Here is a 27,393-nt window from a genome sequence, read left to right on the forward strand (position 1 = left end):
CATGTTGTTACATGAAATACACACACACTGCTGCTACACTAGAGATTTCAGCCTGTGCCTTAAAAAAGGCCCTTTTCTCACAAAAACTCTTCTCTGTAGCAGATAAAAGTTGTAAGAGCTATCAGACCAATGCAACATTTTTTTATAACGCATTATAAAATGCTACATCCTGTAGCCCGAGGAACATATCAGGGAGAAAACATCTATTATTTGGTTTTATTTCTTCAGTTCCAAAAGTGGCAGCTTAATGTCAGTGATGTCTAATCTTACCATCTTTAAGTTAGATTTTTGTCAAAACTGTGACAGCATTGCTTTACTGTGTATCAGACGAAACCTTCTAATTCTTGCAGAAAATACATAGATGGTTATGCTCAAATACAAATAAATATGAATGTAGGTGGTGGTCCAATTCTAATTTACTGTGTGTGTACTGGACTTCATCCTCACAATTTTGTCATCATCACCAATCTGCAAGAATCTCCCTGGAAGCTTTTGGTTAGCTCAGGTTTCGAAAAGGAAGTTCAGCTCCCCAGGGAGTCGTATGAAGAGGAATGTCTGCTCTAGATATCGACGCCAGAGCCAACCATGCAGAATTGCGGGAACGCAGGGAATGTGTCTCCTCTATTTGCAAGGAGCCCTGTTACCATTGCGCACACTGTCCAGAGTGGTTCCCTGCACTATAACTCTGGTGTCTGGCTAAATCAGGAATGCACAGCAGTGAAGCGGAGCCACTGCCAGAGTTATGTGAGTTAGCAATCAGGCTGTCATCCCTTAAGATTTTTCATTTCCATAAGTAAGCTGGAGCTTAGGTTCTCTTCTTATAAATCCACAGTGTTGTAACATGTCACAGTCAGAGTCATAGTGATACATCTAAGGATGACAGAGTCCATATGTTTATGATTATAATCACATCTTCTCATCGTGGTGCCATTGTCTCTTTCTTCCACGTCTCCTCTGTTTCTCCTCACACTCCTTTTGCCGCTCTGTCAATCTAATTCTTTGGGCATCCTGCCAGCAACTGACATGGTAACAGGTGTAATATATAGATGTTATGTAGCTGCCATCAACTCTAGAGTTACCTGACCTAATCTATAAATACATGATACTGACATGATTTACTGGCCTGCTTCCTGAGCCTGGTCGGTCAAATTAGATAAGGCAATGTACAGTAGAGATAGAGTAAATCACTTTCCCTACCTTGGAGGACGCAAAACCATCTGTTAGGGTGGACAGAGCCGCTTTGATACTAATAGAGCCACTTTGTCTTGTCAGTGACCACTGCCACTGTATGTGAAAGGGAGGGGGGGGCTGTGTGAAAGCCTAAACAAGCCCTCCTTATTGTGCATTTGTGTACAAGCGTGTATGTGGTTTTTTTGGACTTTTTTTGTGTGAATGTTGCCTGCTGCAGTCCAGACAGATGATTGTCGGGGTATTTTTCTGTTCTACATCTGAATGCCTGCAGGGCCCAGTGGGAAGTCACACTGTGGTGGGCAAGATAAAACGCTTCAGGGTGGAAATCTCACTGTTTCTCTCAAACAGGTCTCTGGATGGCATTATCTACTATCACATTCAATACCACTAAAACAGCAGTAAGCATATAACTGCTGTTTCCATTTAAGCTCCAATTCTGTGTTGTTTCCCCCCCTTTCCCTATATGTACCTGCACATATTTTTATTCCACCAGATTACAGAGCTCAGAGAAGCCATTCAATAAGTTATATGGCTATCAAATCAGTGTTTTTTAATCTGAAGGCAAGGAAATTGAGAAGTGTGTTTGTGGCAGACCGAGTTGAAACCATGCTGAGATCTGTCAAGATTAGCAAAAACCTTAGAGAGGAATTTTTGGGTGTTGGCAGAAGCTCAGTTTGAGACTGCAGTAAGAGAAATTTTGAATCTCGGTTGAGCCTGCCTCTTTTTTTCCTCATAAATCATGAGTCATTATGATACATTATTTTGTATCAAGATGTGCTTGAGCAGGCGACAGCACCTCAAGTTAAATGTCGACATGCACCATGATGCGAACTCCTCATGAATGTTTGTAAGAACATGTGAGCATGAGTGTGTTTACCTCCTGTCGGTAGCACCAGTCTCATGTGCTCACAGAAACGAGGCGTTCAGTGCCTCTGAACCCTCTCACGAGAAATCAACTGTGTTGCTCATAACCTTATCAGGCTCTGGCAGAACCAACCCCTGATTTGTGTGGTCCGTGAGCTCAGATGAACTTTTCTTAGGGTTTTACTAGAAGCTGACAAGTGGAATGTGGAAAGTGTCAATCACACTAGATTATTGTTCCTGTTACGTGGGTTGAAGGTTTAAAAAATAGATGACGTGCACAGAAGCATTAGGCTCAGAGATGACAGAGTCCAAAAAGAGAGTAGATTAATTTGTAGAACTTCAATTATTAAAAGATCCGTTATTAGTTTCACTTATGCTGCTTTTTGCTGTTCTAGCTAAAGCTGTTCTGTTACAGTATTGCTCTGTTTCTTTAGGCAAATGTCCCAGTAAACCAATTTGAATTTAAACTGAGAGAAAGATAGCACTTAGAAGTCTTAGAGACAGGACTCCTGCTGTCAAAGTTATTTAGCTTTTACAGTTTAAAAAAGGCAGAATTAAAAAGTGGAGGACAAGAAGATGTTATGGGAGAAATGAGGCAAGGCCGAGATTTGACATTGTAGAAGAGGAGAGGATAAGAGATCAGAATTGGCAGGCATGAAAAAGCTAATAGTGCGGTGGAAAAAGAAAAATCAAGCTACAGTGTTGGGACTCAGCATGATTCAGTCATCACTGCTTGAGATTTGAATGACAAGCCTTGCATCCAGCCTCCAGCAAACCCACAGGTGAGGCTTCAGCTGTCAACACATTCCATTTAACAGGAAATACTATTGTATGACTTCATATTGGGTCTTTCATTCTATAGATGAAAAATACATTATGAGAAAGTTTCCCTGTTGACATTTAGTATTTATTTTGCAGAGGTAAAAGTAAAAAAAAACCCACAATGAATAAATTACTATATGTTACACATTTTTACTTAACATTTGACTGACTGATGATTGAGGCAATCAATAGTGAGACTGTCAAGGGACAGAGGAGTAGAGGTAATATAATTCAGTTAATTATCAGTGTCAAATGTTTGGGAGGATTATAGGATATAACCACTGTGAAATTAGTCTCAAAAGACCCATAACAAGTAAAGTTCACTCTAATTAAATTGCAGTACAGGCGAGGAGAGGGAAAAATCAGAAAGAGAGAGGTACTGACAGTCCCACTGTACAAGTTGATGCATGCATCCAGATGCACAGAAAGACAAATTATGATGATAAGAGGACACAAAATAGATTATGATAATGATAGTGATACCATTCCTGGAAAATCACTTCTGCGTCCAGCTTGAATCACTTGCCTCTTCCAAGCAGCCTCATCTCAGAAGGAGGGAAAATAGGTTTCAGGTGTTCATACCAGCTTAGCCAGAGAGCCCAACATTTCCAGTTATTGAAGTGCACATGAATTTTCCACAAGCGCAAGGGTGCTCCGGTCCATGTGTCACAAGTGAGATTATCTGGTGTGTCACTTTGCTATGAGTGATATCGTAAAACACTGTCAAGGACTCTCAAAGCTGTGGGGCCATGATGAAAACTTCACAACTGTCATGTCAGTAATTCATTGCATCATCACAGCCAGAGTGTAACACAGTTCTGAATCATTTCTATATCCCAAAGGGACTAAAAAGCTAATTGTTCTCAATAGTTCCCAAAAGGCTTGATGCTTTCTTTAAAGATAAAAGAGCCTGAAAGCATAATGCAGAGGTGACAACACTAGATGTTAATCAGAGGCGAAACAAAATATTAAAACAGCCTTGGAGACTAATTACAACTAAAGACTACTATATTGCTTTGATATCATATCGACACTTATTTCATGTCAAAATGTCTGTGAACTTTTGTTTCATAGTAAAAACCATCAGTATTCATTGTTAATTTATTGGGTGTAAAAATCAACAGTATTCTTCTATCAGGTCACGTTTTTTAATTCAACAGATCTATATAAATATATCTTTTCCCCACAACTCTATTTCTCTTCCTGTGGCGCTTAAAGGCTTTAAGGGGAGGTTTAGTGAGTACAAAAACCTTGGTTTCAGCACAGCTTTCTTTTTCAATCAGCTAACCAGGCAGCACTGACGGCTCAACTTATCTCACTTCTGTGGCAACATCTCATGCAATGCTAGGTGTAGTTCACCCTCAAATCAAAGCAGGTTATGTAACTTAATCATGTTTTTCTTTGCAAACATCCTCTGCAGCCGCCACTTGTTTCTGTGTGTCAGCTGCAGTTCTCATTATGTTGTTATATTTGTGAGGATATACATGGCACGTCTCTGAGACCCCCTGTGGGTGCTGGCCTCCTTGCATTCCTACTGAAATAGAAACTGTTTTCACTTTTCGAACTCATCACACAGTCAATCTAGATTTGTATGTCACAAAAATCCAATAAAATGGGTTCATTTACTCCGCGTACAGTAATTCCAAACATTTTGCTTGTTGCTAATATTCGTATTACTTTTTAATAATAAGCTTTGTCCGTCACACATCTCATTTCATTTGAATTAGTTTTGTGTTCTTAACATGTGTCAAAGTAACACTTAATACCAGGGAAAGGTTTTAAATGAAAGTGTCCAAGAAAAAGTCCAAGAAAGACTCCACTCTTCAGGGGACTAAATCTGTGGATTTTGTAGCTGTGGTTTGTTGAAAATATGTCGGTTTTATTGAACATTTTTCATCGTAGCAATGAGTCAGAGAGTTTTGGAATCACTGAGCCAAGCAGCGGCCTCTGGGTTTCCATCAGTCAGAGTGACTCAGACCCAACACACTGGTCTCACTGTTATTGCATTTTTGAAAATAAGGCTAAATGAATAACCGTGTCATATGAATATACCAACGAGCCGGCAGCTAGATAACTGTATTACAGCCAATGAAATGTGGCTGCACGCTGACTGTCTGGCTCTGTGGCTCTCGTTTGCTGTTAGGCACTCTTTCCTTCCGTGTCTCTTTCTGTACCTTGTCTGGTTTTTCGTGCAGAAGCTAAGCAGGCGTTTTGGTCAAATTAATGTGCGATTTTAACATCCATTTGCAATAGAAACCAATCTTGAGGAGAAGGGAACCGTGAAGCTCATCATGCTGCAGGCTGCAACTCAGAGCTGGTGCTGTGGGAGGTGAACGGAGAGGAAAGGGGGCTAGTAACAAGCCATGAACATCCTGCCTAATGAGCTGGGCTGAGTTCTTAACATTGCATATGGCAACTATTACAACACCAAATACTGTATTTCCAAAGTGTTTACACGAAATGGCTTATGTATTAATTGCTCAGTGAGAAAAGGTATATTAGAATATTACAAAAACTTTCATAAGAGATTTGTTTTCACATAGTCCCTGGCCAGATGTTACAAACAGTATGTACCCTTAAAAAGTGAAGACAGGATTATCCACTGATATTATTCTGTTGTGTACTGTTGAATCAATTTTCCAGACATGTAGATAATGATGTGGGAGTTAAACTGTTTCCAGCATGCAAGTGGTGACAGTACTGTATTTTTGTTGTATAAATAAAAAAAATGTCTCTCCCACTTTCACAGAGGTCACAGGAGTGTATTGCTGCCCTGCCAGAAACAAACTTTTCACTTTATAAGGAGAAAGGTTTCACATCATAGCGTGATAGGTTTCATGTCATAATATTATACTAATCCTTTTTTCGTTTTCTTACGTGGCAGCAATATGTTTTCGTAGGGGTCAGAGGTAATAATACGAATAAGAATTATACATTGTATTTATAGAGCATTTTTAGCAATACTCAAAGATGCTTTACAGAAGCAGGATCAATTTAAAAACAATAAAACCATACAGAATAAATAAAAACACAAAATAAGAGTCATTGTCTTGTGCAGGGATCTACTATGTTCCCGAAAGATGAGATACTAATTGACTCAAGAGATTGAACCTTGATAATCTGGTTGAATTCGGCCACTCTGCTGCCAACATTTTAAGATGTGAAACATATTGTACTGTGTATCTCCTTTGGGTCTGTAATGAATTTTCCAATATTTTTAGAAAGTAATTTATTTACCGTCTTACCAAGAGGTAGAAAAGGAGATCATTATTAATTCCATATCTGTGCGCTCAACACAGAGAAAGCTGTGTGACTTGTTAAGCCTAGCTTAGCACAAAGAACAGAAGCAGGGGGGCTGGAGATATCTGCTACCTATATATATATTTTTTCTTCTTCTTCTTTTCTGCTTCTTCTTCTTTTTGGGTTTTGTTTACATCTGTCACATTTTGTTGCCATTTTCTATTGTGAATCCAGACATGTTTATGATTATTGAGGCATGGCCTCTGGATATGGACACAGATATGAGTATTATCCGCTCGGCTAAGAGCTGCTGCATTGTACCTGTGCTGCAAATACCATGATTTGATTCACCGTTGTCATTGTTTGGACAGTTATCTGTGTGAAGCAACAAATATAAGATGTACGGTGCATCCTGAGCAGTGTTGTTTGAGCCAGTGTTCATTTTCCTCCTATCTTGCAATCTAAGCCCTTCTCAAAGCTTTGGACTGTGTACGTGAGATGGCAGTCAGAGATTAACAGAAACACATTTATGGGCTGAACTCTCCACTGCTCTGGAGTCTACGACTATAAATATTGTTAATTTATAAATCACCTTAAATATTGATGTTTTAATTCCAAACCATGTCGCTACTCTACAGTCTGTCTTCATAAAGCAGCCAAGTCGAGCCACCGTGATGATAATGCCTGTAGTCAAGAGTCACAGCGGTTGGTTACAGTTCGAATCTTGAGGACAAGATTCTTTCATATCTAGCCTCCAGCTACTAGCAGCAACCTAATGATATCATCTATTGTGGATAAGGCTGGATGTAGCTAACAAGGATTTTGTCATGAGCTCCACATCATATAACTCAGATGATGAAACTATTTTAAAGACCCACTCTTACCTGCTGGTTTATAATATACTGTGCAATATGGTGTCTGTGGGATGGGAGTGGCTCACAAATCAATGAAAGAATGATGATTACACACTGATGCTTTGCTCAGAAAAGAGTTGAAATAGCTTCAAACAGGTAAGAATTGCATAAAAAGAAAGACTATACTTTCTTACTATTATATCAGTCAGATTTCAACTTAGACCTTAACTGTTCGACTGTACATTCCTTATCTATCAAATATACAGGCTAAGTCGTGGCATGTCTGACAAGCTGTTGATATATTCTCTAAATTCCATCTTCAATCACAATACTAACTTTTGGCAATAACATGTAGATTTAATTTATTCAGAGGTTTCTCAAGATAATTCTTTAATTATCTTGCTTAACCATTATCTTTCTATATCATTTCTATATTTACTGTAAGTACTTAAACGCATTACCTTTGATACAATCGTTTAATCACAGTAAGGAAATTAGATCATGGCTACATTTTAAACATTTTAAGCATAATTAGCCCAAACAAGTCTTCTGACTCTCTGTGAGAGGTTGTCATTTAAAATGAATTCTACTTGTATGGCCACTATTTCATTTTACTGATAAATGAATAGATTTTAATGTAGCATTCATTGGGTGAATTATTATTTCACAAGAATACAGCCATCATGCTCTTCATGTCCTAAATATTTGAGAAATTGTCAAATTTTTCCAGACATCTATCAATGTGTAGTAAAGTTTTAATTACAATATGCTCGACAGACTTTAAAGACAGTGATAAACACAACATGGATTGCTGTTGCGGTAATTTGCAAAGATTCATAAATAAATACTCTGGGGGACTTGCACTGTACTCATCCAGTATCAAACACGAAGAAGTTTTTTTTAGTTAGTTAGTTTCCACTGTGTTTTCTGTTGCGTTAACGAATCGAGTTGCTCTCCTTATCAATGATAAGGCAAATAATTGTGTGATATTATTGGAGCAACACATCACCTATGGCATCCAGTGTAACTGTGTGTGTGTCACATTTGTCAGATGCTCTTGATTAAAATCACATACACCAAACTAGTGATTTGGTGCTGTATATTAATGTTTACAGAAGTGACATTTGCAGCACTGATGTTTCTGAGAGTCATACAAATGAATTTATTTCAAGGAACTTTTTCTCCTCATTTTTAAGTCCTAATTTTGTTCATTGGTCGACAGTTTCTATACTGTATGTGTATTTGTTATATTCAGTTGGCATTCAACATGATTATTGTATTACAGTTACCTCAAAACATAGGTGCAGAGATATTGATTGTATTGAACACCAGCCAAACCACTTCTAGTTGTGTTATTTTCCTTTCTCAGTACTAATCCATGAAACTGAATTGCATTGTTCCTCCAAGACCTCCGAGTAGGCAGATTGAAATGAAACAGAAAGATCCTTTAAGCCCATTCAACCATATCACTGTTTTTCTCCTAACACCACTTCATCTCAGTCCTGGATCCCCTAATCCACAGCATTAAATTCCCATCTCTTTGTGTTCAAATATCACAGTATCTTCAGCCTGTAATCTGATATGAAATTGTCTAATAAAGACCCCTAGGAGTTTGGGAAATGGTCAGGGATATAGGTTTGATATATGCAGCATCTATTTCTGGGTTTGCTTGTATTTTGAGGTATTTGAGGCTTTGTTTTGTTTTTTTGTTTTTTCGTTCTAATTCTCTCTGTTCTTTCTTGTTTTTTTAGTAGCCCTGGGTTATTCTGTCCCTGACCCAAACAGATAATTGGGAAGTTAAAGCACAGACAGGCTCATGGGATGTTCAAGAGTCTTATAAACAAAATCAGATGCCAGCTTGTGACTGCTGCTCAGTAGTCATGACGATTCATTATTCCGTTTGAAACCTACAGAGAAATGTCTTGATCCTAATCCCCTCGTGTAGCTAAAAACTTGAATTACTATTGGATTTGTGTTCATTTAAGATGCCTTTTTCTCATAATAAGCCTTGAGGAGAAATAAGCAGTTGAGATCTATAGGCTGAGTCAGTGGACTTGTCCTTTTGTACCCTTCCCTGCTTTCCTTCTCCTGCTAGTCCATTTAAATTCCCTTGCAAGACTCATAAATGAAAGTAAGCATCTTCTCGCTTTCTGCTTCTATTAATCATTGCACCCCCACTGTTTCAAGATTCCTTGAATCTTCATGCAGTTGCTTATTACTTGAAGGTCACAGGAGTTCATTCAGAGTTGAAACTAGAAAGGTTTTTACTCAATGGTGTCTTATTCAGAGCTACAAAGTAATACTATAAAAGTAGACATTTTACATTCATTGTTAAACTTGAAATGTTTATGTATATTTATTTTCATGTTGCCTTGAATGACCTCAATGCCCAAAGCTAGAGCATAAAGTTGGATAGCCTTTGTAAGTGAGATACAAACAAAAACTGTTAACATTTTGGTTACTTTTAAGCATCCCTATTGGTCTCATTAATTGGGTCTCAGCCAGCGGGTTATGAGACAAGCATGACTCCCCGTTTGTTATACCCGACTACAATTCACTGGTCTCAAGAGTTCTGCCCTATGGAATATTATCCTCAGACAAAAACCCTGTTTCCCAGAAGGCTTGTGTTACTGACACGTCCAAACTCTGAAAAGCCTCTTGTTAACAACAGCTGTAAAGTGAGCTGGTTCTATTCTACTGCTCTTTCTCAAGTTTAATCTCTCTCTCTCTCTCTCTCTCTCTCTCTCTCTCTCTCTCTCTCTCTTCTCTCTCTCTCTCTCTCTCTCTCTCTCTCTCTCTCTCTCTCTCTCTCTCTCTCTCTCTCTCTCTCTCTCTCTCTTTCTCTCTTCCTCTCTCTCTCTCTCTATTGTTTCTCTTGTACAAAGGGGAGGATCCTGAATTAATTAAAAGAGTAAAAGACTTTGATGTTGGACACTTAGCCTCGGGGCATTCTGTTGCATTTTTTGTTGTCATAGAAACCCAGAAACTCTGCTACTGGACAGTGTCATCTTATTAGGCAGAATAACAGTTTTTATAATGTCTTCCCCAAATGTCAAGCACTTTTTAATCCTTAGAGGACCGTCTTCTCCTGCTTGTGTCTTCTTTTGCTGCCTCTTGCTTTTCTGATTACATTCTTGAACTTGAATTTGACCTTTGGTGAAATTCATTTAATGTTCTTCTATCCAATGTAACAATGTGCTGAGTCCATGCATCAGGTTGGGAGTAAAACATTACACTGTAATTTGATTACCAATATATGAGTTCAGAAAGAGCCAACTGCTAATTTGTCACAGTTGCTACAGAGGCACAATAATCAAGGTGCAGAAACTTTGATGAAATAAGTTGGTGGCTTGTTGGATTGCTCAAACTATTTTATTTCCATTAACATGGGTTGAATTGGTGCTTAGTATGTGAGTCTCCTGAATGAAAGGTAAAAGGTCATTTTGTTCTTCGACAAACCCTACCTCCGGTCTCAGTATCTACTGCAATATAAATAGGGATCTGTCCTTTTTTGTTTCAAAGAGAAATGTGATCATCTGTAGAAGTATGAGACCCATGAGCCCTTCAACACAATGAAGTCATATGAGGGGGTGGTGATCTAACCTGAGATGATGGGCTGTCAGCAGCTGCAGTTGTAACTGTGCCGAGACAGACAGAATAAGGACTGAAGTAGTGAAAAACAGAGCGAAGGAAGACATAAAAAGTCAGGTTCGAGGGAGAGGAGACTCAATGCAAAAACTAAGAGAGAGAGAGAGAAAGGTAAAGGGTGACAGAAAGACAGATAACAATGGGGAAAGAGAGCCACAAAAGATACAAGAGACTGAATTAGAGGGCAGGCAAGATTGGAGCAACTCTGCCAAGCTGCCCCTCTCAGCATGGGACTTGTGCCTATTTCCATCCCATCAACCCCCTCCATCTCTGTCGCACTCTTTCTGCTCAATTTCATGACATGCCACGTCCAATGCTGAATCAGTGAATGAATGATATTACCTTGCTAATACCCCTGCCTACCCCAGCAAGCAACATCAAGCACCTCAAGCAACTGAAATACAATTCATCACTCATTTCTGCTTGGCTTTTGTTTCCCCCTCTCTCCATTCAAACATGTCTCCCATTGCTCCTCCATCTTTTATTCCACCCTTCCTTTACTCAGTCTCACTCCATCTGTTTTCTCTGCCTCTCTCTCTCTCTGCAATTGTATTTTTTGTATTTATTTCCATGCCAGTAAATAAACAGGTTGAAGTTCATAGATCCCAGCCTCCAGCAACAATGAAAAAAACATTAAAATATAATGGTAACATTGCCCATAGAAATCAAGTTGATTGTAAATATCTCTTAGGAGCTGGTTACACCAGCTTTTGTAAGTTTAAACCAGCCTGGTTAAGTGTTAACTAGGTTTCATGCATATCTAAATTAAAACAGGTTGCACCACACAAATTGCTACCCGTCTGTAAGCATTTAAAGACTGACCTGTGAGTCTACTCGTGGTTGGAAACACGAAGCAAACAATGGTGGTCTGCAGCAAAGTCCACCAAATCCACTTTTTGCAAGTTAGTATTTAACCTGCCACCCAACCTGCCTCCTTCAACTATTGAAATCTGTCACCTTTTAACTTCATCACTTCTCATGTTCATAATTACTACAGCCCCGAGATGGGGAGGACAGGCTCAGATTAGGAGTTAAATGTAATATATGACTTTGCGTTGTAAAATGTTATTATGTTACAGCTCATAATGCTGCAGTGACTTGCTGTAGTGACTTACACAGTAAATTGCTTTTGATTGGATGCGCTACAGATATCTCAGCTACAGATTGCTATAAGTTTTAATGGTTTGCTCCAATTTAGTAAATCAGTTTGAAACTAGCAAGTAGTTACTCAGAATTTAAGAATAAATTAGCTGATGCTGAATAGCTGGTGCATATTTATTTGTTTATATCTATATTTATATTTAGATATTTATGTCTTTTCAAGTTCCCAACAGTTGCAAAAACTGACTGAAAAAGCCATTGTGTCGTATTACAAAAATGTTATCCTCGTATGACATGTCATTTTGCCACCTCCTCTGTCACTATCCAACACTGCTGGCACCTTCTCCCACCCATCACACCCTTATCTGCCTCCATTCCTCCCTTTATCCACATTTTCCTCTGCTTCCTCTCTCTATCTCTTTCTGTCTCTTAGTGGTTCTCACCGTCTTTGATGTCTGTTGAGTGTTTTAATGAGTTTGTTGTTGACGGTTGCTCTGCTTCCCCTTCTCTCTCTGCCATTCGTCCTGCCTGCTGGGTTTAAGTCACAGGAGTGCCAACACAAGTCAGACCGAGCCCTATCTACACACACGCACACATGCATGCACACACACACATACAAACACAGTATATGAAAAGACTTTGTGTGGTCACTCATACAGGGGATATACACTTTCACATGCAAAAAGGTTTAGTGCCTCTATTAGCTGATGTCATCTACACAGGAACACACACACACGTCTCTGTAAGCGTGTATGCTCAAATGTGTAGTAGATGTATATGCAGATATACCTACTGAGTCACACACGTGAAGGCACAGGCAGAAACACACACACACATGCATGTATGTAGAGGACAGAGGAGTTTGTTACACTGCAGCCTCATGGGAGGCAGCTGTGTTCTGATGTATTAATCATCTTCGTCTCCAGCTTGCTAATTAATGACCCATCTGTCCCCCGACTGATGTTCAACTTCAAACTCCTTCATACACAAACAAACACACACACAAGGGTGCAAGACAACACCCCAATGCTCGTTCCACTGATGTAACTCCCGCACTTGTTTCAGGCAAACAAATATTAACAGACAGTCCCATCCACATCCACGATTATGAAAATTATTTTTGTGTCAAGGGAGGAGTTCTCGTGTTAAGGTCGCAGACGTTGTGTGATCAGACCAGTAAGGCTTGTCTGTGTGTGTGTGTGTTTATGTGTGCACTTATGTGAGTGTATGTGTGTGTGTTCATAGGCTTATCAGGTGAGCCCGGGCAGAGTGTCAGATGCGGTAATGGAGGCTTCAAAGACAAGTGCTGCGGTGAGTTCCCTGGCTGCCTTTTACCAACCCCCCTGCCCCCCACCCCCCCTCCCCCAACACACACCCTCCTCCCACTTCCCCTCATCCCCTATCCCTGCTGCTGGGACCTAGAGAGGCAAGCAGAATCAAACAGACAACAGGCAGTAAATCAGGTTGAGCGACAGGCAAAGGAGATATTGGAAAGCAGGGAGTCTGTCTGACGGACAGACAGACAGGCACACAGTGGTGCAGTCAGACAGTCAGTGTTGTGGCCAGGTGCTTATCCAGCCCACCCCCCTTTCATTTGCATGATTAGAGAGCTACTTCAAACACCCGCCGCTTGTCTGCTGCTTTGCTTTGCTGTTCTCTTTGCAGCTGTGGTTGTTGTTCTTGTTGTTGTTGTGTTGATGCCCATCGTCGCCGCCACCATCGTTGATTTGCTTTCTTTGAACGGTAGTTCTATTTCTGGCTCACTGTTTGCTTGTTACCATTTGCATCTTTTTATCCATGTGTGAATTTATTTGTATGTGTGTGTGCGAGTGTGTCTTTTGTTTGCATTTAGCAACAGTCAAAGCTAAGGGATGGTAATTGAGTGTTTGTTCATTAACATCATCAGTGTAGGTAGATTGGTTTCATTTTACATATGGTTGTTTTCATGGCTTTAAAGTTAAGTATTACTAGGACAGGTAATAAAATAACAACCTTACACATGATACAGGTCTTTTAGCATTAAATTTTATATTTGGTTTCAAAAGCTGATTTCGATGTATTGAGATGTCACCCTAACCGTTATATTGCTATAAATTTTGTCTTGATTTCAGTGATACAATTAAAGAAATAAAGAGCCTTGTACACTAACAGAGTGCTGTGCTTTGATCTAAATACATTCTCAACAAGACTTTTGCTTTGCTTTTTTAATGAAATATGTGTCAGTGTACAAAAATTGTCCTTTAGTATTTCAACCTGCTTTCATTATATATGGGCAAATATTAAGCTCATTGTGCCATTACCTGTGTGGTTCAGTGAAAACCCTCCATCCTGCAACCAAGCAAAATGTGCACCCAAAAGCATCTTGTAACTACAGCAGATTTTTTTTACAGAATTTACTTCATATGCTAAGGTTGCCAGATTAATTTAATTGACAACAATTACAAGTGTTTGAGAAATAACTAAAAATGTCTTCATGCATGTATAATCTGACCTGTCTTGTCCATTGTGACTGATACATATGCTAATATTTGTTCTTGTCTTCTTGTTCCTGGTCTTCCTATTTTGCCCTTTGTCCCTCCTCCTCCTCCTCCTCCTCCTCCTCCTCCTCCTCCTCCTCCTCCCCCTTCACCTCCTCTCTGCTCCTTCCTCCTCCTCTGTCTCAACAGCAAACCTTGGAGAATAACCTGACCAACCTGGTGAAGAGAAACAGTGAACTGGAGAACCAAATGGCAAAGCTCATCCAGATCTGTCAACAGGTTGAGGTATGCTATATGCTTCTCAGTGTGACAATAACAAAAAAACATAGTGAGATTCTCCATTGATCCCCATAGCATGACTGGAAACCCAGTCAGTTGGTTGAAAGGTTGTCACTTGACATAACATAGCCTCCCTGTCACACCACTAAAGCTACCCTGGATTTTAGTTTAATCCGGTTTACTTCCTCATCCAACACAATCAATGCGTCAAGCTTCAAAAACAATCACATAAGAAGCATAAGGCTTCAGTTCTTGGTTCCTGGTCTATGAATAACTCAGTAACACACAAGAAAGACAGTTTTGAGGGCTGGGGGCCTTTTTTTATTCTCACTCTCTCCATCTCACTCTCTTTCCAGAGAAACCATGAACACCCAAGTCTGTCACTGCTATTGATTGTGTACAGCTTACTGCGTCTGCCACTGGCGAGCACTCTGACACCACGCTCCTTACACTTTGTCTCTCACACTGGAACACTTGTGATTGAAGAAGTACAATGGTTAAAATAGAAAAAAAGCCTCTTTCTCTTTATTTTTTCCTAACCTCTCTCGCTACTTCTATAGTCTATTGTGGCTGAGCTTGCAATAAAATCAGCACTCCATTCTTTCAGTTCCTTTCACCGGCTACTGATCAAATATTGATTGGTCTCAACACACAAACCAAATTTCTATTCCTTATATCAGGTTCATAAATGGTCAGCATGGCAATGTAGTTATTTCTTTTTACATTTTACATTTATGAATTTATGAATTTGAAAGCTAAAAACAGAAATAAACTATACCAGTGAAAGAGAACATATACATTAATAATAACTTGGTTATTAGTTCTTTACAATTACTAACATTTCTTTTTGTAGAATAATGGCTATGTGGCTGCTGCAGTGCACTGCATTAAAGTTGAAAACACAAGATACCAGGTTCTCAGTGACCTTTTGTATTTTGCCAGTGGTAGCACCTCAGACAATCAGAGTCAAACCATGACTCAAGAACAAAAGATGAACTGGAGTAGCTTTCGGCAATCCTCCAGCCTCAAATCGTTTAAAGGGGTGATTATGTAATTCAGACAACTTCAAACAGTGAAATGACCACTTTAGTGTGGGCAAAGCTACAACCACAAGCTCTCATATTACTTACAATACTTTTAAGGTGCTAACAGCTTAATGCCATGATTTTACTGTGTCATAAACTCAGATTTAGTGCCAATTCAAGGTCATTTATAACTTGTAATACAGTTACTTTCTGCTTTCAACTTTGGATCTCATGCATCTCACTGTGTTGAATATGATTTTTAGGATGAATTACTGTCACAACACTCACTTAATTCCAACAACCATACAAGAAATGTATGCTCCCAAGTCAAAGCAGATAAGATTATCTGTCAAATGGCATATATCTTAGTAGTGGAATTTTATTTGACTTGTCACAAGCCAATAATGTTTCACAGCTCACCCACTTCAATTTAGCAACAACCTTGGAGGAGTATTTGTACACTCGTGTCCTGGCGTGAACCCATACCTGTCTGCAGAAAATTATACCTTAGCTACTCTTGTCACTATTGACCTCCTCCATTTGGGCTCACGCTGTGATTTAATGAAGGGACTGTGTGAAGCCAGCCAGAGAGTACTAATGCTTAGCCATCATGTGTTGACTGCGCCGCATCACTAACATGCGCGTACATAAACACACACACACTCATGCTTTATGTCTTAGCGCACTCACTCTTAATATACACCATAATTTTCTCTTTGAGATTTGACATTAATGGCTTCAAAGGACAAATGCAGTTTGGTGCAGCCATCAGTCTGTGCACAATTCATTTCTTATTAGATAGACTTGACTATTTTCACAGAGTCACTCTGAGGTCCATGAATAACAACTCATGCAGCTGCTCACCCAATCAAAATTAAATGATTGCAGTGTGATTCATTAAGTACAGACAAACTGTTTCAGCAACAGCGCATGGAGAAAAGAAAAAACTCTGTCTTCTTTTGTCTGTCTGCATACCAATGTTGTACTACTGCCAACAACAACAACAAAATCTCATCACTTATTCATCAAGAAGAAATGAGGAGCAATATCATGCGGGAGAACATGCTCCATTGACTCATAAGCAAATTATTAAAATAAACTATATATTTTCCCTGTTTGTACCTACTCTGAGCTATTCTCCTATGTGACGTGAATGTCAAAGGGCTAGTATAATTTTTAATAGAAGGGAAGAGGGAGGATAATGTTTTCAGGGGAGTTCACATTAATGTGCAGTGGTTCCGGAAGAGGAGAGGAGGACAAATGAGAAAAAGACGAGGAAAAATGTAAGTGCTTGGAAAGTAGAGAGGGAGGGGAGCAGCGAAGTAAAAAGAAAGGAAGTGATAAAAGGCAGGGCGGATGGGGCAAGCAGAGGTAGAAGAAAAAGGATGTACATGTTAGCATGGCTACGAATGATCTTTTTGACCCAAACAGATACAGGCACTGTACTGAAGAAAACGCTCAGCAATAATGCAATACAACACAGACAGTTTTTTTTTCTTTTATAGAGACTTGCTGGAGTGAGAGATGTGCGTGCAAAGTATGAAATCCCTGAAGGGCTTTGAATGTGACCTGGATTCCTCTCCTCCTTGTTTGCATCATACGCTATTGGTGCCGAAGATATGATCAAACACAGTGTGAATCAGCTTCCAATGTTTCAGCTCACACAGCAGCAATGCAGCCCAGTTCTCCCAAGGTTCTCTTCAGGGAGTTATCTCTTCAGTTTGAGAAAAGATGCATTGACTTGATGCTTTGTTGGATGTCTCTTTCTTGGTAGGCCGCTTCCCTTATCACAATATTTGGTGTGGGATTTTTAAATCTCTTGTGCATAATGGCTTGTCAGAATGAGGGTAGATAGCATGATTTGTGAGCCTTTGCAATGACTGTTGTTGGGTTAAAATCTACTCAATGCCATGTAGCTGGCTGGATGTTGTTAGACAGCGGAGAAGAGACACTTAGTGAGACTACTTAGTGAAGAGCATTCCCCAGAAACCACTTTGGTATTGACTAGACATTGATGCAATGGAACTGAAATGTTGAGCCACAGTGAAAGCTGAGACGATACTCAGTAGTGAAAATATGTTACCTAATACCTCCAAATTGTTTATCTCAATAACAAAATATGTTTTATTATTTTAACATGCCAAAATATGATATTAAACTCATGATGTAACATTTGGCACTTCTTGGTCATCACTGTCATCTAGCCCTAAATGATGTGTTTTTAATAATGTAAAATGAATGTGTGCTTTAATATCCCTCAGCAGCTTGACAGTTAATCAGATTTTCTGTCTCTCCATCTAACTCTGTTTCTCTCTATGTTCAGCTAACCCTCCTGAAACAGAGATTGTGTTGTGATGAGGCATGCTTGTTGGTAGCTTTTTAATGTGGCTGCCGACTAATAAGGTGTAGGCTGCCTCGCTCAGATACTGTATTTTACGTTAGGGAACACACCATCCAGACACAGCAGATGTGGAGAAAGCATTGTTTTAGGAAGCAGTCAGTGCAGAAGTCCGTGTTTCAAACCTCTGGATATGTATTGCCAAGTGGGAGGAAACTAAATTAGCTCACTGTTAAGGTTTTAAGCATTTGTGTGTGTATTAGGATTGATGGAAAAAGGACAGACTCAGATCAGACAGAAGCATATTGGATTTTAGTGCTCAGACATGTATGTCTGCTGATTGAACAATGAGCTGTAAGAAATAGCCATACCTGTATAGGTTTATGTATGCTCAACCTGATCCTACTGTGTACAGAAAGTGAATCAGCTGTGTGGAGATGGCTTGCATTTAGTGCCATCAGTGAGGTCAAAAAGTCCCCTGCTGTTGTTTGCCTTTGCTATATTTCTAAAGCCATTTGCAGTGCTGCTAATAGTGGTGCATTATTTATTGTCACATTTCAGCCATAGATAGGGACACCAACACAGTTTGATAATGAAATATAACAAAATAAAATCTGTTTTAGTATACATTCACCCCTGCAGATGGACTGGACATGTTTTGAATTGTGAATGTATATATTTCTTAGTTTTAAGCAACACAAGTGACATGGCTCTACATGGTAATGTTTGCTGGTTAGACACCCGGTTATTTGATGAATTGTCATGACATTAATGGTGCTCAGAGAATCAGTTTGTTGATCCAATAACTCTTCATCTGTGACCACCAGCAGGTCAACATTTTCAATTATCCATTAAAATAAATCAACATCTACCAAATGAGTTGGAACAGATTTTTCTACAGACATTCATCATTCCTTCATAATGTGTCCTGGTGACTTTGGTGGTCTGACTTCCTCAAGCAACTAGGCTGTCATTTTTGTTTTTAGGTGAAATATCTTGACAACTATTAGATGTTTACTGTGAAAATTAGCACACACATTCATGTTCCCTTCAGGATATGTTTGTGTCTACTTGTTTGTACATGAACTAAATCAAATTATGATAAATTAGTAATTAATGTTATGTATGGAGTTTCTCTCTTGAAAAGTAAAGGGGACAAAAGGTTAAAAGTTTACCTTCATAAAAGAAAAAAGTAAATCTGGTTAGCACATAAAAGCTCAAACAAATGCTTTGTTAGCCTGTTTTAAAATTCATTGCCAGTCGAGCAGTTCTAATTATCACATCTTCTTGACATAACACTCATGATATATGTCTAGCAGTTGCATTTTCTTTCACTCTATTGTATCCATAAAGCCATTCTTCCCTGTTTTAGAGCCAGGTGCCACTTGGCATCATAAATCTCTGGGAACCTTTCCAGAATCTGTGGACAGCATCAGAGATAAAGCTGTCAGACTGAGTCCTTGCATCTCTTTGAGCAGATCATGTCTCAGTGAAGGAGGCGAAGGGAGGGGAAGCAGTGAGAGAGAAATTAAAGTGGTCAGTGAGAAGTAGACAGAATGGGGACCAGTCAAACAAAGGTAGAATGGAAAAAAAGAGGAAAACAGTAAATTGGAACAGGAGACAGGAGAGGCTGTTGGGAGTGGAATGAGCACAGAATTGATTCAAGATGTGAAGGGTGCGGTGTCAGCAAGAGGTTAGCAGCTTTTCTGAACCTGGACTAGTCCTCACTTACTTTGAATGGGATTCATTTAGTCTTGAATGGGTCATTGAGGGAGCATTTTGCAATTGTCAGCAATTGTTACCCCAGACATCCACGATTTGGATTTGGAAAGTGCAACCCAGTTGTAGACGGTTTAGTTGCACTCAATATTTCAGTGTTAATCAAGATATTTTTTCAATATATAATATATATCAGTGTATCAAATGTTTACATGATCATTTCTGAAGTAATGAAATGGAATCATTTATTTGGGACAGTCATTTTTTTAATAACGCACAATAAAGAATAATGTGATCATATCACCACAATATAATTAAATTGAAAGTCAGTAGAGGGCTAATCTTGAATTATCTCCCAGTCCTGGTGTGACTATATATTGGATTTAGCAAATTAATAAAAAAAGATCTGTGGTGATATCACTTGTCTAATTTGTATAGAAGCAAAATGTTCCAATGTCACTCCTTTTAAAAAATACAGATCTGATTTTAATCATACTTTTGGAACTGATACCACAACTGAGAGGATGTCACATCTTGTGGGAGACCTGTGGGACTGACCAGAGTGACTTGCCATAATATGTTGGATATGACATTACCAGGCTGTCACATAGTTTTTTCAATGTGAAGAATTCATTAACCTCTTAAGTCATTCTTCCCCATCAAATCTCAATTAGATAAACATTTCACGCTGTATGAACTTTTTACTTTTTTATATTCTGTATCTATCTGTTCCAACACTCATTGAAGCTATATAAAGCATACACTGAATTAAATAATAAAATCCAAGACACTGTGTTTGCGCCATTATATAAAATCTAATTCAAGAAGTCATACAGTGTGCATACAGTAGCTGGTATATTTGAATACTTTGTGATATCCATAAGAACATAAACTAAAGTTATAGCAGTGTTTGTGAACACAACATGAGTCTGTAAAGATGTGCAGTTTAAGAAGAGAAATTAAGATTTGTTATGTCAGGGTGGGCGGGTAATTAACAGGTCTGTGATGTTATTTTGTTGCTGCAGCTTTTTGTGACACATGCACATGGTATTATAAAGACGGAATGAGCATTGCAGCATCATTAAAATCCACATACACAATTCGGTACATTTATCTCGAGTCAGCAGATTTTGTCAAAGTCACAACATAATAAGAGCTTACATTTTTGAATTACAGTATGAGGTGAATTTAAGAGGCAAAGATTTGCCTCCTCATTTTGAGCTCATTCACCTCTGAGTGATTGCCAACATCTGCATGACTGGCACTCCACGCCATCCACTGCTTGGCCACATGCCTCAGTCAGTTCATTATTGACTAAAACAGCACAGAGTGGGTGGTGAATGGAGACTGTCAGTCATTTGAAGCTATTAAAAAATGCAGCTGCATACTGTAGCTGTTTGTTTTATTTTTAGCTCATGAGTAATACAGTACTCGTTTTCACCAGATAAAAATATGAGTGTATGAACTTAATCTTGACATAATCCTAAGCCTAATGATATATGAGAGCATACCATATTTGCCCAGTGTAACCTCTGATGTAACAGAACCAGAGAAGGAGAATCATCTTTCAAGTTTAAGTTGGTATTTGACAGCTCTTTTATTAATTTAATGATTCTGCTGTTAGATTTGTGTGCTTTGTGTGCTACATTTGGATCATAAAGGACTACAGTAGATTTTTTTACTCTTTAAATTCAGTTGCTAAGTATGGCTACATTTTATCTTCTTACCCAATAGAGTGTAGTCATGATGGCTGATGTCAACATGTGGTTGTGATATTTGTAAGCATTCCTTTAAGCTTCATGAGGTAATGACTAGATGGGACTTAGTGGGGTTCACTTACTGTAAATGTCAGCTGCATTATATCAAGATAATTGTGCAGTCATGTAAATATAAAGAGTCTGGCCTCCCAAGGAAAGCAACAAATAGGTCATAATGTCACCAAAAATTACCTATAGTTACGTTTGAGTGACACCATCTAGTGGGTGTAGTAATTATGACCTGGAGAAGTGGCTCCATTCATATGACGTCCGTATAAGGTGACACATTTCGATATTCAGAGGTGGTTGGATGGTTGGTTTGATTCTAACTTGCAAGTGCACTTCCTAACTTGGAGTGCATGGTCAAACGACCTGTCTGGTTCTTTGATTTGGAGGACATGCAAATGCAACATGAAAATAGACATGCATTAACAGGATGAATGAAGATAATATTCCAGATCTTTTTGGCTAAATTTGTGTGTAAAAAAGTATTGTACTAATTTTTTTTTTTTTTTAATCAACCACTAGTCTCTAAAAATCTGTAAATAAGATCCTATTGTGACACTTTCTGGCATCTTACATGAGGTCCAGCTGTTTTCCTGTCGACTTTTCAGTGTTTTTTAACTGATTTTCACAACTACTTTCATAGCAGGCGCAGCTGGGAAGTCTTTGACAATAAAGGTGTTTTCAGTGTTGCTGTGGTTTGTCTTTACATATTCCAGTAATACACGTACACTTTAACAAGGATTTGGCACTGCAATTCCAGTGCACCTGCAGAGGAGACTCATGAATAGGGGGATGTTCAGTAGGTGACAGTGTTTGTGTAGCTGGGTGTGAATAATAATGTCAGGAGTGGGAAGAGGAGGAGGAGGAGGAGGAAGAGGGGGTTTTGAGTGAGGTGACAGAGGAGGACGCAGATGACGATTGTGTCCGTAACTCTAAGCTGCCAAGTAGCTTGTTTGTAATTCACCGTGATCCTGGACGCCTGCATTTATCCTGCTTAATTACTAACCTGGAGTCATACGATGGCTCTTTGCAGAATGAATTGTGTGTGTGTGTGTGTGTGTGTGTGTGTGTGTGTGTGTGTGTGTGTGTGTGTGTGTGTGTGTGTGTGTGTGTGTGTGTGTGTGTGTGTGTGTGTGTGTGTGTGTGTGTGTGTGTGTGTGTGTGTGTGTGTGTGTGTGTGTGTGAGAGAGAGAGTGTGTGTGAATAATGAGGCTTAAGTGGTTCGGTGTGTTGTAATGAGCTTTGTGGAGTGATGAGTAGAACTTAGTTGTTGGGTAAGTAGTTTTATAGTCTGCAGCATGACAGAAAGTCACAACCTTGTAAAAAAATTAGGGATGAGGATCAAAAGGAGATTAACCTCTCTGTATATGTATAGTGTCATACTATAACCAGTAGGAGAATGCATTTAAACGTAACATCTTACAGATATTAATGTGTGTGTGTTGTCTTTTTAGTTAACATGTATAGAAGCAATATCCACATGTGGTAAGACCTTAAAAACGCAAAGCCTGCTGACTTCTGTTCACATAGAAAAGGTCTCTGCTCACAGTACGTTCTCTGGTATATGGTGAGATCAACTTCCACAGTTGGTGAACTACAGAAAACACTCACCAGTTCTTGTGTGTCTATAAAGGCTCCAGCACACAGTCAAGCTGTTACAGCAGCAGTGCTGTTTGTGAATATTTGTGGCCATAATGGCCATCCTTGTTGGCAAGCCTCTCTTTGATGTGTTAGTGGAATTCCTCCTCTCCAGTGTGCCTTTTCTGGATACTTCTGAAGTGAAAGCTTCCAGCAGTCATCACACTGGGGTTTCTCTCTTCAAGTATATTCTGAAGTGAATCTGTAATTTTTCTGTTTTTTGTCAGATGTGGTGACTCCTGTCATCAGCTTGGAGTTGCACTACAAAGAACAGTACAGCTCTGAGTATAACTTTGTGGCTACTTATTTATGCATTTTTAACTTAGATGGTACGTGGATTATTTTTCTGCAGGTTTATGTCAGTGTGCATTTTCTAACTCAGTAGAAAACCATGAGTGAATCCTCATTGTGACAAGTCAAAGATCTCTGGATGAAGAAAATACTTGCAGGGAATGCTTACATACATGTGTATGGTTGAGTTTTCTTCAGTGCCTCAGCAGTGAAGTTGGAGAAGTTCCTCTGCACATTTTTTTATTGAACTCCTGCCTCAGCTGTTATGGAACCTTTTGGTCCAATTATTCTACAGTTGGCAGACCTGTTGGTAGCGGTTTAGCGTGACAACTCAGCAAACACCCTCAGTGTTTCAGTAACACCCACCCACACATGTTTGAAGTTGGCTGTTCATTTGGTGTTGGCATGAGATGGTGAACCGTACATGAGTTGCCTGGGCAACTTTGGTCCTAAAATAATCACCGAATATATTAAATTGGACTGGTGTAAGCAAATTCTGTCAGTGAATTAATGAATGTCTGCACAAGCCCTTTTTTGGGTGCTTTGTTAATGAGGAGTTGGAAAAAATTCCAACAACTCTCAACCTACTTCTTGTTCCTAATGAGTGAAATAAACATATTTTATAAATAAGTGTAACCCTTTGAATATCATACAGCATTTCTCAGCATATTATGATCTTTCCTGTATAATAAGATATTAGTGTTGCACGCAAGAACAAGAAGAGGTTGTTTAAATTCAGCAGCAATGTTCCCATATTTATGAGCTGTGATAGGCTTCCCCTCCAGAAAGGAACAGGACATTTCAGACAAATGAAAAATGAAAATCTTCATCTGGCTTTGTGTTGTGCTTTTCACACTACTTACAATGCCAACTCAATGAAGGAAAGGAAACCAATAGAATTTTATCCAGTGTATGAGTTCCTTTTTCCTGGATATATGTATGCTTTGTAATCAATAAAGATTCATGTTTTTTCCAGTGACATAATTAACAACTTTGAAGTCACTTATCTCTGTTTTGTTCATTATGCATTGATTCTAATACAGGTTCACATCTTGCTGGAGGTGGCTCTTCCTAGTGTGCAGAATGCTCAATGAAATGAAAAATAAATGATGTGCTCTGTATGCAAAGACAGAATACATTGTAACAGATGATGACATGATTTATGGTGTATTTGTTCAGATGCGTGAAAGCAAGCTCGAGATAGCTCACTGCAGAACATCCATATAGTGGGGTTTCTCAGTTTGTTTGCTCATGTTTGTACGTGCTTCTCTCTCTAGGTAAACACAGCCATGCATGAAGCCAAGCTAGTGGAGGAGTGTGATGAGCTGGTGGAGATCATCCGCCAGAGAAAACAGGTCATTGCTGTGAAAATCAAGGAGTCCAAGGTAAAGTAGTCCCAGTACATCCTTATACACTACTTTCTAAGTCATAGGTCTGACCCAGGACACATATTTGACTAAAAAATTGACTAGCGAAATATGTCATTTGATTGTAATCATGTAGATGAGTGGCTTAAGTCATTTTAAGCTGCATTAATTGTTTGTTGGCCAGAAGAACTTCAAAACAAGTGAACAGACACACAGCCCTTATTATCAATTTATTATCAAAACATTGAAATTGCTGTAACATCCAACATACATGTAACAGCATTATGATCCTGGTGCAGTTATGCTTCCGGTCCCCTAATGAATCTAATATTCACTGACCTTTTACTGTGTCTCAAGTTTTGTCCCTACCTTCTCCTGAGATAACATCGGGGTCTTTAGCTTCTTTTCATTACCAGCTAGTTGCTAATTTTGTCTGTCTGCTGTTTGGAGCTGGGCTTGTAATCAGTTTGGCTAAGCTTTTGCACTGGGAAGTCCTGCCTGCTGCTGGTAACAGTGTTGAGTTAAAAATGGCTACAGTTCAACAGAGCTGCAGAGATGAAGGATAATCCTCTGTGGGTTTGCCATTATGATCAATTACACATCATAGAAAATCATTTGATTCTGTGTTCATATACAAAACACTGATTGATAGGTGTAACGTTTATTGAATTCACATTGTTTCATTTGTAATATATAGATTTGGTATTTCAAATGCTTTTTACTCATTGTCATTTGGAGCAGCCAGATTGCCAATTGCATCTCTCACAAACTCACATCTGGGTCAGAGTCCACTTGTGTTTTTTCTACAAGATGATGAATATGTGAGCAGTAGAGCATTGGACAGAATATATTTGTCCAGGTCTCTCCTTGTTGCAGTGCTAGTTGTTTTTTAAGCTGCCTCTGCACTTGCCAGCTTGTTTAACCAAATAAACATCATATGAATGCTTCTGGAGACATGTCAAAGAAAAGGAAGAAAAAATAGGGTTGGGGGCCTCTCCCACATGTTAGCAGCCAACCTGAATGTGCGTCGAATGATTTCGAGATGGCAGTTATGGTTATAAAGAGAGTCCAGGACTTACTGTACATACAACTATATGTGTGTGTGTGTGTGCATGTAACAATGCGTATATGGGTGGTTTGTCCTGTGAATGCCTGGGGTTTTGGGACAGAGGCAAACTCTAAATCTCACCCTCCCAGAGGTGAAGTTTTAAGTGCTTGTGGAAGATCCTCTGAGGCAGCAAAAGAGCTTTGTCAAGAGATGAAAGATTTCCAAACACTAAACACAAGGACTGAAGTAGCTGTGTGTGTGTGTGTGTGTGTGTGTGTGCGTGTGTGTGTGTGTGTGTGTGTGTGTGTGTGTGTGTGTGTGTGTGTGTGTGTGTGTGTGTGTGTGTGTGTGTGTGTGTGTGTGTGTGTGTGTCAGAGTGAGTCCGCAGTGATTGCAGACAAAGAGTAAAGCTTGTTCTCATGAGAGTCTGGCTCTGTAAAACGCTGCTGAGCAGAGGGTAGAGGGGTAACATGTAGGAGACAGAGGCAAGAGGGAAGCACAGAAAAACACGGGAGGAGTGCTAGATTGATGTCAGCTAGCAGGTGATGTGTTAACATTTGAGGCTGTTTAAGGGTCAAGGAATAAAGGAATGAAATGCACCTTAAGTAATTCCAATAGTCACGGATGTGTTAAATGGATGTGAGAGGAGAGGATGACTTTGTTTTTTGGTGCTTTCCAAAATATTGCCTGATCTGCATGCACTAAAAGTAATTGGTTAAGGTCAGGGAAAAAATGTGGTCATGGTTTTTAAAAAACGGTGGTTATCTGCTGTCAGTCACATGCTTTGTAAACAAAAACATGAATCATTTTAGGCATTTCATCAAACAACTAATGCTGCCGTTCTTCTAAAGGGAAGTGTTCAGAGGTGACTGTGCCACAGGATAACAGGATTATGCAGGCTTGATCAGGACGAGCAGAACTGTGCAAGGTGCTCCCATTCTCTGTCTCTCTCTCTCTCTCTCTCTCTCTCTCTCTCTCTCTCTCTCTCTCTCTCTCTCTCTCTCTCTCTCTCTCTCTCTCTCTCTCTCTCTCTCTCTCGCTCTCTCTCACCTCCTCTCAATGAGCTCTGTCTCTCTCTAAGGAGACTGAGCGCTCATGCTTAATCTCTCCCTTTCCCAAACAAAACACAGACTATTCCCATGTCCTGATGTGTGTGAGCGTCTTTATGATATGACTCTGCTTGCTTTTAATCCTCGTCTGCCTGAACTATTTTAACTGCTCCTTGAGCATGAAAACATGTTCACATTATTGGGCGTTATTCTCATGGAGGCACAACGATTACACAATTTGGTATTTTCCTGACCTTGGAATTGACTTTACCTGTCTGTGTGGTATTTTGGTGCCCAGTGCAAAGGGCAAGGTCTGTGTAAGTGCAGCATCTGCGGTTCAATTCCAGTAGCAGACCTTTGTTGCATGTCATTCCCCGTCTCTATCTCCCCTTGTTTCCTGTCATAGCTCAATAGTCACTATCTAAAAAAGCCATAAAAATGCCCCAAAAAAGCAATCAATAAAGATATACATTTAATGTCAAAATGAAGAACTTTGCTAAAGCAGTGTGTGTTTATCTATACATGAAAACAGGTGATTGTTACAGTATCTGTAGTCCATAGCTGCTTTAAAAAGTGAGGAAAAACTTTCTGTCGCCACCTTAAGGCAGCAGGACCACTGTTTGTGATATTTACTGTGATTAAATTGTATGCAAATAATAACCAAGCTGGTCCAAACAAA

General features: G+C 39.3%; 2 protein-coding genes across 5 annotated transcripts in view; one reads left to right on the top strand and one right to left on the bottom strand.

Annotated features, from left to right (window-relative positions):
- The window catches only part of slc16a2 (solute carrier family 16 member 2), a 399,269-nt gene that overhangs the window by 231,242 nt on the left and 140,634 nt on the right, over positions 1 to 27,393 (bottom strand). The gene's annotated exons all lie outside the window — the stretch shown is intronic.
- mid2 (midline 2) overlaps positions 1 to 27,393 on the top strand; it is a 96,648-nt gene that overhangs the window by 38,686 nt on the left and 30,569 nt on the right. For 3 of the 4 annotated variants that reach the window (XM_062425379.1, XM_062425378.1, XM_062425377.1), the window contains 3 exons: positions 12,966 to 13,031; positions 14,387 to 14,482; positions 24,528 to 24,635. In XM_062425379.1, the coding sequence (XP_062281363.1) occupies positions 12,966 to 13,031; positions 14,387 to 14,482; positions 24,528 to 24,635 (270 nt within the window). The remainder of the gene's footprint in view (positions 1 to 12,965; positions 13,032 to 14,386; positions 14,483 to 24,527; positions 24,636 to 27,393) is intronic. The other variant, XM_062425380.1, reaches the window with a different exon arrangement.

The sequence above is a fragment of the Scomber scombrus genome, chromosome 9 (genome assembly GCF_963691925.1).
Source record: "Scomber scombrus chromosome 9, fScoSco1.1, whole genome shotgun sequence".
Classification (NCBI taxonomy): domain Eukaryota; kingdom Metazoa; phylum Chordata; class Actinopteri; order Scombriformes; family Scombridae; genus Scomber; species Scomber scombrus.